At 43.8% G+C, this 14,735-nt stretch overlaps 1 protein-coding gene across 1 annotated transcript in view; it reads left to right on the plus strand.

Annotated features, from left to right (window-relative positions):
- The window catches only part of LHX3 (LIM homeobox 3), an 87,473-nt gene extending 84,173 nt beyond the window's left edge, over positions 1-3,300 (plus strand). Inside the window, exon 6 of the mRNA XM_069241629.1 lies at positions 1,501-3,300. Within this exon, the coding sequence (XP_069097730.1) occupies positions 1,501-1,919 (419 nt within the window). The 3' untranslated portion in view covers positions 1,920-3,300. The remainder of the gene's footprint in view (positions 1-1,500) is intronic.
- The last annotated feature ends 11,435 nt before the right edge of the window (positions 3,301-14,735 follow it).

The raw sequence follows: 14,735 nt of genomic DNA on the forward strand, positions 1-14,735 counted from the left end.
GCACAAAATATTTTACTACTATCTATCTTATCTGGTTATAAAAACATGCACTTTAAATGGAAAACTAAATGCAAGTCAAACTAAGTTAAGGCTAGAAATGCACTCTTATGTGGTTATGAAACCACAGCAGATGTCTGTCTGTGTGTTACCAGAGAGTGACAGAACTGAATCCCGGTTGGGACGGGGGAAGGGGTGGGGGAGGACAAGTGACTTGTGAAGGACTATGTGGTCCTAGCCTGTAACAAAAAGCACTGTACATTTGTAACTTTTTATTTACACATAGTATAAGATATGCTTCTGCAAAACAAAAAGAAAACAAGGGTTTTAAAACAAATATGCAAATTGATTTAAAGTTTAAGATAAAACAAGTGCTTTCAAACTATATATTTTAGTAATACCTTATCAGACTGTACCCAGTACAATAACTGCTCATTAAATAGACGCAACTTAGAACTCGGTTTGTTAACACCATTTAATTACCTCGCAAAAAGGATAACCTTTGTCACCATCAGACTTCAAGTGACTCAGTCTATTAAAGCTATACTGACTTCCAAGCACCCTTTACATTTGGTGGTTAACCAATTACACACATTTACATTGGTTTTAGATAAAAGGCACCCCATGTTAAGGCCTGTTTCCTATTTAGCTCCCTGTCCCTCCATTGGCTTCACAGCACAGGGCTGCACGTATCATTGGTGCTACATTTGTAGTGGCACTGAGTCCCAGGAGTGTGAGGGACCAACTAAACAGCAGTCATGGCTGTTTTACGGGTCCATATTTTAAATTGGTCACCGTGATAAATTTCGATATTTTTTGTCTGAGGGGTATTATTGTGATTGTATAATTGATATTTTATTCTTATTTAGGAAGTTTTATCTCAAATGCTTTATGTCACTTTGTATTTGCTATGCATGTGGACCTCTTAGGAGTTCCAATTCATGAAATAAATAAACTTTGAAACTTTGAAACCTCCAAATAATAGCCCAGGTGAGGGGAAAATTGGAGATGGTGGGGAGAGGCGTGGGGCCCACGTCTTTAACAAAGGACAGGGGAGACGAAGATCACCATTTTCAGTTCACACATCTTTAACATTTATTTTGCAGTCTATCACACAGGATTCAACTTGGGGTTCTAGTTTTAAACTTTCACCTCATGTTTTGCAATGTAAATCATATAGACTCTTCTTTCAAATTTGTGGTAACTGTGAGACATGTATCTCTCTTACTGGTTCAGGGACTAATTCTGATTAAATATTAATTGAACAAGCAGAAGACATTCTGACACAATCAAATAATGCTGATATTGAGTTCTTGATAAGTATATTAGTCCTCCGAGCTTAAAAAATGACTAAACAACAATTGCATCTTTGCAGAATACGTCGGAGTTTCATAGTTTATTTACATTTTCCAGTGCAGTTTGTAAATCATTGTGTTCAGATTGAATCCATGAGAATGCCTTTTCCTCTGCCAGTCTAAAATGTGTCCTTTCTTTTAATTTTAGATGAGCCCAGTATGTCAGAAATGAGTCACTCAAATGGGATTTACAGCAGCCTGAATGACACATCTCCAGTTCTGGGACGGCAAGCTGGAACCAATGGCGGCTTCTCTTTGGAACATGGTGGGATTGGAACACAAGACCAGTACAGAGACCTGCGATCGAACAGTCCTTATGGCATCCCGCAGTCGCCAGCTTCTTTGCAGGCAATGTCGGGCCACCAGCCCCTCATTTCAAGCTTGGTTTATCCAGACAGTGCATTGGGGATCCTTGCCCAAGGTGGACAGGGAGTGCCTCAGTCTATGAGGGTTTTAGGGGGCAATGGACCTAGCTCTGACCTCTCGACTGGAAGCAGTGGGGGATATCCAGATTTCCCTGCCAGCCCTGCCTCTTGGCTGGATGAAGTAGACCATGCCCAGTTTTGATACCAAGGTTACTCAAAGACTTGAAAGAATTATTCAGAATCATCTTCTCATTCAGCAGTGGGGAACATGCTAGGAAATGCATTGTAATGCTACCCCAGAGCCACTGCAGTCGATGGCTACCAGAAGAGCCGGATGTTAAAAGAATTGCGTAAAGAGGCTTTCTAATACACTGAACATAATGAGCTACAAGGCATTTGTTTTACAGTTTTTACAATCCAAATGCTCTTGGCTCCTTTTTACCATTGAATTATTGATGAATTTTTCCAGGAAATTCTCCATACATAGGATTTCACTTCGAATAAACTCATTCTCGAGCAAAAGGCAATTCAAGATGGTGTTTTGCGTTGATCAGTCAGTCTCTCTAAATGAACTTTGTGAAAACCTGAGTTGTTCAAGAAACTAAAACCTATCTTTTCAACAATAAACAACACCTGTTTTTCCCCCTACAAACGGTCATTCCCCCTTTTTACATTTTCAGAAGACTTTAATATGCCAACTATTCAAATAAAAGAGTATTTTTCCTTTGTATATTGAACAAAGGGATGTTAATTTGTACTTTCAGTTTCTGGATTGGTAGCATTTCTTTTTACTTTTAAATCAAGTTATATACTCGGAATGACAAGTTTAATACCAAGTATTTAATGTTAAGATTTTAATATCTCAGAACCATTTTCCAAACAATCTACGGTCTGCAGGTTTGAATTTAAACTTTTTATTTCCTATACAATTATTTTTTTGCAATGCAAAACTATCCAGGTTGCACTTAACGTCTGTTGCCAAACGCTTTTCCTAATCTGAAATTTTCCTTCTTCAACATAACTGTCAGCGCGTAGCTGTTAAAGACCAACTTATGTTCAGCATATCATTGTTCCCCATTGTGCTGCCTCCATTTTCAATAAGTATGTCTTGAATTCCTATTCACTATCATGAGGGGGAATCACAGAACCATATGTAAATTGTCTGTAAAACTAAATATTGAATTAACTATAAATTATGTGTATGTTCTGTGTCTTTTATTTATGCTCTATTTGATGAACAAATACTACACAACTTTAAATAAATTTGTCAACAAAAAGCAACAAAGGCTTCTTCTGTTAGAATCCTTCATTGAGTATATTTATTACAGAGTTGTTTTGGGGGTGACCCAGTATGTTTTGATTATTGTTGTATAAACCTATGATACCATGGTCTGCTACAAAATGTTTGTGTTTTCAAATCACGTGACATTCTTTGTTTAATACTGAAAGATGTTTAGTGGCTTCATAGCCTAAAGATAGTGTAACTTTACACTACAACATCTTCAAAGATACCTTTTTTGGATTTAATTCTAACATATAAAAAAACAATAAACTGTAAAACAACAAAGATATTTCCCATTGAAAAATGCTAATTTTTTTTAATCAAGTTTACCTTTGCAAAGATTTGTTAACTTGGCTTATTCCTAAACACTTTGTAGTGTGTCGAACCTCTGTATGGGGGATCTATAGACAAAGGTAAATTAACAATTAATTTTACCTGGGCTTTTTTAAAGCATTTTCCATTCACTGTATGTACCCAAAATATTGTATTGAATTTCTATATCCAACATGTTTCATTGACTTTATGTACTCAGCATAGTTCATTCACAATTAATAATAGTAATAATTTGTAGTGCACAGTTTTGCAAATCCGTTGTCTGTAAATATTACCACTATCCGATGTGATGGTGCTCAAATTATTGACGTCAGAGGAATGAAGGTGCGAATCAAGCATGTGACCGGCCGCTGTCAGCAGAAGTACTTAACCCCCTAATGTGCTTTTTCATATTATACGTACCTTATTTAATCGGTTTTATATACCCAACTTATTCAATTGATTAAAATAACATAACATCCCCAACATATTTATTTGAATACTTTTGTCCAACATATGTAATTGAGTTACATGCCCTACGTACTTCATTAAGTTTACTCATTCAGTGCATTTAAGTAAATGTCATTGAGTTAAAAACTCAACAACTTTCCTTCTGGCAGATGTTTTATTGCAAGCATATTTCATTGAATTAACTTCAACAAAATATTTTGTACATTTTGTTTATCCAACATGTTTTATTTAGTTGAAGCACTGAGATCTGCCTTTGAATATTGAGTGATTAAGAAGCCTGTCTGACTTTGTTGGCTGTTGCAATAACGGCAACTATGTGATGAAGGAAACAGTCTTTGTCTTCAAGGAATGAAAATAGTCTTTCTGGTTTTGTTTGTTGGGATGCTGAAAGTAATACTTGTGTGAACCAAATCCCTTGCAAAGATACTTAACTGTGAGCCTGAGTTTAGTTTTAAGTGTACAAATACTCAAGGGATTCCAGGCGCTAATCACAAGGCAAAAGGATCACAAACAAATTTTACAGCTGAAAAATATGTTTTTAACGCTTAAAGATAAAGCTTGGGGTTCGACTCTGCAAGGATAACTTGCAGCAAGTCATTCCTAGTCTGGAATGTAATAATCGAAAAAGTTCTGTCCGCGTCCTGGGGAACCTGGGTCCACTAACCAGTAATGCAGAAATGAAACACCACTGTTTGGTTAGGTAGTATTTATTGAACAATTACTTCATTTTTGCTGGCTTTAGGACTCTGCACACTTTACCACTGCTAATCAGTGCTAAAGCGCACATGCTCTCTCCTTAAAACATGGTGACATTGGCTGATACCCATTTGGCATATTTAATTTACATGTAAGTCCCTCGCAAAGTGCACTACATGTGCCCAGGGCCTGTAAATTAAATACTACTAGTGGGCCCTCAGCACTGGGTGCGCCATCCACATAAGTAGCCCCTTAACCATGTCTCAGGCCTGCCATTGCAAGCCCCGTGTGTGCAGTTTCACTGCCACTTCGACTTGCCATTTAAAAGTGATTGCCAAGCCTTAAACTTCCCTTTTTCTACATATAAGTCACCCCTAAGGTAGGCTCTAGGTAGCCCATAGGGCAGAGTGCTATGTAGGTAAAAGGCAGGACATGAACATGTGTGTTCTGTATGTCCTGGTAGTGTAAAACTCCTAAATTTGTTTTACACTGCTGTGAGGCCTGCTCCCTTCATAGGATAGCATTGGGGCTACCCTCACATACTGTTTGAGTGGTAGATTCTGATCTGAAAGGAATAATCAGGTCTTATTTAGTATGGCCAGAATGGTAATAGAAAATCCTGCTTAATGGTGAAGTTGGATTTGATATTAATATTATAGAAATGCCACTTTTAGAAAGTGAGCATTTCTCTCCACTTAAATCCTTCTGTGCTTTCCAATCCACGTCTGGCTAGGTTAGTTGACAGCTCCCTTGTGCATTTTACTCAGACAACCCCAAATACAGGATGCTCAGTCACACCTGCACACATCTGCATACTGAATGGGTCTTCCTCGGCTGGGAAGGTGAAGGGCCTGACATTTACATGTCAAGGGACAGTGGCCTGCCCTCGCACAATGGACTACCAAACCCCCTACTGGGACCCTGGCAGACAGGATGGAACTGAAAGGGGACCTTGTGCACTTCTAAGACATTCTTTGAAGTCTCCCCCACTTCAAAGGCTTATTTGGGTATTTAACCAGGGCCTCTGACCCTACCAACTCAGACACTTCCCCAGACACTTCTACAGACACTTCTTAAGTCAGACACTTCTTGACAAGATACCTACTGGGAAAGGAACTCTGAACCAGAACCTGCAACCTGCTAAGAAAAGCTGCCTGTCTGCCCAAAGGACTCACCTGACTGCTTTTCTGCAAAGGACTGCTGCCTTGCTGTTGCCCTGCTGCCTTGTTGCCCTCTGGCTCTGCTGAGAAGTGCTCTCCAAGGGCTTGGATTGAGCTTGCCTCCTGTTTTCTGAGGTGTCAGGGCCAAAAAGACTTAATCTCTGCAAAGAACTCCTTGTGCAGCGAAGAATCGACGAACATCCTGCCGGAATTGACACACAGCCTGCACTGTGGTGAGAAAATCACTGCACGCCGAACCGGAACAACGCAGCCAGGCTCCCCGAGTGGAGCTCGACGCAGCGCCAGCATTGCAACTGGAACTTCGACGCACTGTCCACTGGATCGATGCATTGCCGAGCTGGAACAACGCAGCCTGACTTCCTGCGAAGAGGAATCGACGCAGCGCCTGTTGTGCGACATATTTCTCTGCATCGCTTACTGGATCAATGCAGCTCCTGTGACTTCATCCTGCACGCCCACGATTGCTCCAAATCATCCCCGGGGCGTCCAAATACCCCGCAACCCAAAGGGGATCCAAGTTTGCCCGCCAGAAATCAACGCAAGTCCCTTGCTGCTTGGAAAATATCAACGCATCGTCTGTGTGCGCCTGGAGAAACCGACGCACACCTCCCAGTTTTCCATGCATCTCCTCTTCTGCGGTCCCTTGCGGATAATTTAGATGCAAACCAGGTACTTTGTACTTGCAACAGACACTTATTGCTTTTAAGAACTTAAGACTCTTTTTATCATTTTCTAAAGTGACATTTCAATGTGTACTTATCAAATCTTGATCGTATTGACCTGCATTTAATTAGATAAATATTCTATATTTTTCTAAACATGTGTGGTGTATTTTTGTGGTGTTTATACTGTGTTATTGCATGATTTATTGCACAAATATGTTACACATTGCCTTCTAAGTTAAGCCTGACTGCTCATTGCCAAGCAACCAGAGGGTGGGCACAGAATAATTTGGATTATGTGTGACTTACCCTGACTAGAGTGAGAATCCTTGCTTGGACAGGAGGTAACCTGACTGACAACCAAAGACCCCATTTCTATCAGTTATGCACCATTTCTTTGCATTTTGTCCATTGTGGGCCTTGAGTTTTCCATGTCAAAACTCCTGCCCGTTTTAAATCTTATCCCTCCAGGGAGGGACATGACCCAGGGTGTTAGCACTTTCTCTATTTTAGGGAGGATGGTGTGCAGCCATCCTCCCTGAGATATTTTGATTCCCTGGGGATCCCATCCCTTGTCCGGCCACTTTTTAATAAATGGGGAGGGGTGCCGAGCACTCCTAAGCTTTTTTAGGCTCTCAGGATCCCACCCCCGGGGCTGCTTTTTATTAAATTGGGAAGGGGTGTGCCGCCCAACTCCCTTATTCTTTTTAGGCCCTGGGGACCCAATGCCACAGGAATTATTTTTCTTGTGGAGGGGACGTGCACCCCCCTCTCCAATCCTTTTGAAGGCCCTGGGGACCCCAGCCCCAGGGCAGCTTTTTTGGGGGAGGGCATTAGGCCCTGCTACCTGGTTGTAGATTGGCCCTGAGGACCCCACCGCCTGAGACCAGTAAAAGTGCAGTGTCCCAGTAGAGTGTCCCTCCCATGGGATACTGGTGTTGCCTTTGTGGGAGAGTGGAGACAGGGAATATAATCGTTATTCCCTGCCTGCGCTCTCCTGGAAAGGGAACACAACCCATTCCCTAAAGTAACTATAAGTACAACTATGCACAGTTTATTCCTAAATAATTTTATTGCAAATGTTGCAGTGGTATTATCAATGATGCCATAGAAGATGTCATAGTTACCTTATAGTTTCTTGAGATACGTATAACTATAAATGGTGAATTTCTATGGTCCTGTGTGTGTAAAATCTGAACCTAACTATAATGTCCCTGTAACCTTTGTTTTTTTAGTGAATTTCTAAGGTTTTTTAAATTCTATTTCCTAACTAAAACATCCATGTAACCTTTGTTTTTTTCATTGAATTTCTAATTTTTTTTTAAACATAAAGTAATATTTAATTACCATACATAAATCCAACTGCTGCTGCTGCTGCATGTGGCCTTTGGTCGTGTGCAGTGGGGGGTTGAGAGGCAGGCCCTAAGACCAACCTCCTCCATCCAGGCAACCCCATGCTGTGGGTCTGTGAGTAGGTGTGTGAGTCATTGTAGGGCTGTCTGACTGGGTGTGTGTGGTTGTGTGGGTGTGCGAGTGTACGAGTGGGTGTGTGAGTGCATGTGTGAGTGGCTGTGTGGGTTTTTGAGTGGATGTGTGAGTGGTTTTGTGGGTGTGTGAGTGGGTGTGTGAATGACTATGGGTGTGTGGGTGTATAAGTTGGTGTGTGAGTAGGTGTGTGAGTGAGTATGAGTGGCTGTGTGGGTCTGAGTGGGTGTGCAAGTGGTTTTATGGGTCTGTGATTTGGTTTATGAGTGGCTACATGGGTGTGTGAGTGGTTGTGTGGGTTTGTAAGTAGGTGTGTGAGTGGGTGTTTGAGTGCCTGTGTGGCAGTGTGAATGAGTGTGGTAGTGTTGTTTTGGGTTTATGAGTAGCTGTGTGAGAGCGTGTGAGTGGATGTGTGTGGATGTATGAGTGGCTGTGTGGTTCTGGGTGTGGGTGGTAGCAAATGGTAATTTGGGTCTGTGAGTGGCTGTGTAAGTGACTATAAGGGTATGTAAATAGGGTATAAGTGGTTGTTAGGGTGTGTAAGTGGGTGTGTGAGTGGGTTTACAAGTAGGTGTGTGAGTGGCTGTGTGAGTCTGTGACTGTGGCGTAGTAGTGGTTTTGTTGGTCTGTTAGTGGGTGTGTAGCAAACTGGGCTTCTTTGCAGATGCCCGTCACTTTGCACCCCCATTTTAATTGCTAGATGCTGGTTTTTGACTCTGATAGTGGACTGGGACCTGCTAATCAGGTCCCAGGGCCACTGTTATTTCCCCTAAAAAGGTACTGTTGTTTGGTAAACCCAATTGCGAGGACTTTATCACCCCTGTAAGGCCCTAGTAAATGGTACTAGTGGTACTCAGGGCAGGGACGGTAAAAGGGTCACCAGGGCTGCAGCAGTGATTGTGCCATCATGTGTAATCCAAATAGAAGCAAAACCTGCAGAGCTGCCATGTCAGCCTACACAAGTAGCTTGCCTGCTTGAGTCCCTTCACTCCCTATAGCACAGGTCAGTCACCCCTAAGGCAGGCCTCCTATAGCCCAGGAGGCAGGGTGCACTGTGTTGTGAGTGTGGACATATTTGCATGAGCATATATGACCATGTGATAGCATTAAGACAATGCTATCACAAATGACCACTGGTCCATACGATAACATGGGCTAGCACCTGGGCAGTCCCCAGATGTTCAGCTCCATGATTGCCCCGCCGATTCCCCTCGTGTTTGGTGTCAAACACTGTGCTTTTTAACTAACCCAGAGCATGATTCTCATGACAAGAACTAGTTAGCATGGTCCTTGGTGGTGTACTTAGAGGATGCCCACCAAGATACCAGCTTTCTCTTGCCTTGGAGGGCTCTCCTGAGCCATTTTCTCCCAAGACAAGAGTCTGCCCTCCTGCCGGTTGTGCTAACACTTCCCCTAGGATGAAGACAAAAGACATGGGCAGAAAGGAGGTCACATCTCCTCCCGCTCAGGATGGCTAGCATTTACAGTAATCAAGGTGGTGAGCCTCAAAGGCTTTCACGGCCTTTGATGTGTAGTCTCTTGTCCCCCACTTGAGGACAAATCCCTTTCCACCCTGTCCAAGTTGACAGGCAGGAAGTTTAGTTATTCAGGAGGCGTACACCTCCAAAAGGCTAGTTACTCCTTTAGGGTGAGCTAGGAGGTCTGTACAGCCAATGGAAGGTTCTGCCATGTTGACAAACCTTAGAAATAGTGAGTTCTGGGTAGAAAAGTGATGTACTGTCAAAGAAAGTTATCACTTCAGGGGAGGACTAGCCGCAGGGACCAGTAGCCAATTGACCACTGTCCCTCACACCCTTAAAGCCCCCTAACCCAGGATATAAGGTGCTCACCTCACATCAGAACCTCAGTTCTGACTTTGAATCTTAGAAGGGGGACAAAGAAGGCACCTTCACCAACAACAGGACTTGGAACTCCGCTGTGGTGCAAAGAGAGGACACTTAAGTGCCCTTAGGAGACTATGGGCCTCATTACAACCCTGGCGGTCACCGACCGCCAGGGTTGAAGTGCCGTTCGTACCACCAACAGGCTGGCGGTACGAATCGCCATATTTTGACCACGGCGGTAGTGCCGCAGTCACACCGCCAGAACCGGCGGTTTACCGCCATTGATGTCCCGGCGGTCAGAGTCCACCAGGACAGCGCTGCTTGCATCGCTGCCCTGGGGATTTTGACTCCCCTTATCGCCAGCCTGTCCATGGCGGTAGACACCGCCATGGAAAGGCTGGCGGTAAGAGGAGTTGCGGGGTCCCTGGTGGCCCCTGCACTGCCCATGCACTTGGCATGGGCAGTGCAGGGGCCCCCAGGCACAGCCCAGTCGCAATTTTCACTGTCTGCCTGGCAGACAGTGAAAAGCGCGATGGGTGCTGCTGCACCCGCCGCACCGCCCTAATGGAGCCGGCTGCAATGTTATGGCCGACATCCCCGCTGGGCCGGCTGGAGGAAACTTTGCTTCCACCCGCCGGCCCAGCGGGGATGTCCAAATGCGACCAGCGGGTTTCCAGCCGCATGGGCGGCCGACTGGTTGTTCAGCCTTGGCGGTCGGCCTCGTCCGACCGCCAAGGTTGAAATGAGGGCCTATATACTGGAACCGTGTCATCAACGTGTGTCCATGGTGAAAACTCATTGCTTTCACCAAGAGGTACTCCAGTGGAAGCCAGAAAGTAAAGCAGAGTCCCCTGACTGTTGGTACCAGTCACCGGCAACCTGCAGAAGAATCATCGTGTTGAAGTCCCAAGTAGTGAAAGCTGACAGACCCCTCTTGAGTGAGCCTAGAGAAGGTCAGTGACCTGCACCCGAGAGTGGCAGTGAGGTTCTCACTAAGTTTTGAGCCACTACCCCGTTCCAGGAGACCTCCAGCCAATGAAGTGACTTTTGCCACTGCCAAGGCTTGTCTAAAGCCGGTTGGCATCCAACAGCTTCCTGGACATCACCGCCTCCAGAGTAGTTACCAGTATAGTGACCAGCATCGGCAACAACCCCACTCCTTAGGTCCTGTATCCTGGAGGAGGCGACTTTGAGAGGATTAGCAAAGCATCTTTGGCACGACCAGTCCAGTGAGTGACATCTGCAAGGCCAACCCTGCACCCGTAGCTGGGGAATCCAGGTCCTATGACCCAAAAGGCCTTTACTTTCCAAGGGTAGAGTGTGAGTCCACCCAAAAGTGTGCTTTTGTCAAGTGCTGCAATTTTGACAGCCTTCGTGGATCCTGTCAGCACGAAGGACAGTTAGAGCACCTCTGCACCTGGACTCCATGGGCAAGGTAATTAGAAATTAGAGACTGTTGAGAATTGGCCTAGAGACACCCAAGACCTTAATTCCAAGTGGGTTCTCCTGGAACTAACCCCACAAATGACTTTTTCAGTGCTTTAAAAATTCACAACTCTGGTTGTATGTAAGATACAAAGTTCATTTTAGTGTCTAAATTAAGATAAAAATCTGATTTACTTTTCTAAATTGGTGTTGGATTTCTTTCGAGTCATGTCATTTACAACATGTGGGTGTTGTGAAATGCTTTACAAATGTTCCTCTAAGTAGCCTGACTGCTCTTTGCCACTCTACCAGGACTGAGCTACGGTTTACTAATGTGAACCCGAGGTTCAAGTCTGGATAATGTGCTAGTATTACATGGTAGAACTCCCTAGTCATACCACATAATACTGCCATCTTGCTACAGGGTGTATGAGTTTGTGAATGGGTGTGTGAGTAAGTGTGTGAGTGGGTCTGTGAGAGTGTGTATTTTTCTTTAAATTTAGGTCTGGATCCATGGCTGTGTGACAGATTCCCACATGCGGCCACTTTGTGTGTCGCAGAGGATCACCAGATCCTCACACATCCCCAAAAAATCATTGATGAGCAATTTCTTGCCCATGAGGGGTTCCTCACAGACCTATCTATCAATTCTATGGGGTCAGCATACCTCTATCCTGACCCCTTACATCCAAGTTCATCTTTATATCATCCTCAACCCTCCAGACCAAGTGCCAATCGACAAAACGGCAGCTGCAACTTTCCTGTCAAGTTGCGGCCAGCCAATCACGGCATTGCTGTTAGCTCTTGAATCTATGAATCCACCAGAGTGGATCTGCCGTGGGTCAGCATCTCTAGATATACATAAGTCTTTTTTCTTTAATAACTGCAAAAGTACTAAACAGATTTACACCAAATTACAAAGGGGGATCTTTTTGGACCAAGATCTAGCTTTCCACTAAATTTAGTGTAATTTCATCCAGCTGTTCGGGCTGTAGTCATGTCTAAAATGCCTCTGGGAAATTGTAAAGGTAAAACATGTTTTGGGACGTCCCCTCTTTTTCTCAGCCCTCCCACTTGATGAATCACCCCAAAACTTTCCAGACAGCAGTTGAAGCGAGTGGCAAACTCGTTTTGAATTTTTTGTGAAGATTTGTCAAACAGAGCCAAAGTTATTAGCAAAACAAACAAACACGTTTCCTATAGAAATTAGGTCCTAACTATAACTTCCTACTGGTGATGCCAGTTGGTCATTTATACATACATATATATGTACATATAGTCCCAAAACGCATTTTCCCCCTCCATTCTTCCATAGAACTTTAGGCTCAGCTACAGCCCAACCCACTGAATGTATTTACGCCAAATTAGGCAGAAAACCATATCTTGGTGCAAATTTGTTCAGTAGTTTTGGAGAAATGAAGGTTAAAAAACTTTGCATATATCACACAGCAGAGGATACGATTGGCTGCCACTACATCAACCAGGAAGTGGTGGTAGCCATCGCAGGACTACAAACTCAGTCCTAAGTCATAAGGAAAAAAGCAAAAAAGACAAAGAGGTCACTGTACGGATACTCTGACCCCCTAACCCCTCTGGTGCAGTCCTAGAGAGACCACACCGGGGGCCAAAAAATATTTTTGTAAAAATGTTGCTGTAAATTTGCAGAGGATGCATGATTCCACAGCAAACTTACCAAAAACTGCAGGCTTTGCACTTGTTTCTTGACAAATTCATGGGGTGGCCAGGGCCCAATGGTAGGCAATGCATGTTCTTTTCTGGGGAGGGGGGCATTGGACTCCTCCCCTAGCCTCTGAGAGGCCCCTTGGGACTATATTCCCAGGGCTGAGGTCAAAAACAAGAAAGGGGGGCTTCTGGCCCCCCTCTCGAAGCCCAAAAAGGGACCAGGGACCCCAATCCCTAGGGCCGAAATATATTAAAAAAGAGAGGGGGAACCACCCTCCCTGAGCCTTTAAAGCCACAGGGCTCCCACCCCCAGAGCTGACTCAGTGACTATGTTCCAGGGAGGCCATCCCTGGGATACAGTGGTTTCCCTGCCCCCACTACCACTCAAAGGGTAACATATAATCACTCCCATCTGGCCAGAGCACTTCTAAATCTTCTGCCAGATGGAAGCAAACATATAAAGTGTGCTCCCAGTCGGCAGCAGCTTTAAACATGGTCCTGCTGGCTGGGAGCAGACTTGTGGTCTATTTCCCCCACCCAGTGGGAGCATGCACAAAGCGGAAATTAAACATTGCAACATCCACATTTTCACCTTGCAAATGTATCCATTTTGTTGATTTGGGTAGCTGTTGTATTTGGAAATGGGCTCAGCCACCACAAAACGAAACCTACTTAAAAAACAGACACCTGGACAGTCAGGAGTGTTTTGGCTTGCTTTGATCGCATGAGTTTTTCTTACCCAAAATGCACTGAAACACCCAAACTAGGCAATATTTTTCCCTTTCCAGAGGTACCTCCCCCACACAGCTCTGTGCTGAATGAGAAGAGTTCTGCTTCCATGTAAAGTGAAAGCATTCTAAATGTCAATTAAAAAATATAAGAAATTCCTTCTGGTGCTTGCCAGAAGGATTTTCATTGCCAATACTGTGGACAAATCATTGACATCCACCGCAGTACAAGGGTAATCCAGTGGACGTGAACTGTTCAGCCACTGCATTTAAGCAACCAAGCATTACTCTTACTTGAAAGGTTATCCTATCAATAATGATAGAAGGCACTTCACATTACATACCAAGATTAACCTTTTTCACTTTTTTCACACCAAGCAGACTTTATGTAGAAGTATTGCACCAACATGGCAACTTTGAAGTGAATCATTTTGTCTCGTGCTTGGCTCTATCAGTGGCCTCTGATATGCCCATCCATGAAATCAGGGTGCAATCAATAATAAGATAATGATTGATTTGACTCTTCCTCATAGGTGGAGTTCACATTTTAGAAATGGAAGCTTTCAGTTCCTGTTCCTTACCCAAGTTTGAACGTTTTATGGTTTGTTTGCCCCTGTCCACCATACCCTTTTTCTTGGGGTCACTGCAAGTCCCTTTATCAGAGACTGGAATACCAAACATCAGGATGCGGACAACACCAAGGTCAACCTGGGAGCCTTGACAAGTGATAACATTAGCATTCTGAAGTATTGGCTTCTAAAGGCCAAATCAATCATTGCTGTGGCCCATCAAAACCCAAATCACCCAAAAATGGGACACCTCAACCATCAGCAAGAAGAATTACCACTTCACATCCAACTTGAGCTTGTCAACTATGCTATTAATTAATCCTACAGCAGCTCCTCATCTTAAACCATTTGACTGTGCACTTCAAACCACAAGGTCAAGGTTCACAGGTCTCTAAATACTAATTGAACGCTAGTCAGCAGAAAAGAGTCTAGTGCTATTGCATATCAGTGGAGACAATGCTCTCCTCTTTATCTGTCCTTTTTCTCTGGTCCCCACAGATCCATTTGCCTTAGGGCTGCATGCCTTGTTACTGGGAGAAGTGGTGTCTGATCACACCAACACATTGCTTTGAACTTCAAAAGTCCTATAATTTCTGGATATTTTGATAGACAAAAGTCAAAAATAAGCATTTTCATTCACAGGCTCACTCTATGGTACTGCACACATTTACAAGGGTCTG

This window comes from Pleurodeles waltl, chromosome 6 (genome assembly GCF_031143425.1).
Source record: "Pleurodeles waltl isolate 20211129_DDA chromosome 6, aPleWal1.hap1.20221129, whole genome shotgun sequence".
NCBI classification, from domain to species: Eukaryota; Metazoa; Chordata; class Amphibia; order Caudata; family Salamandridae; genus Pleurodeles; species Pleurodeles waltl.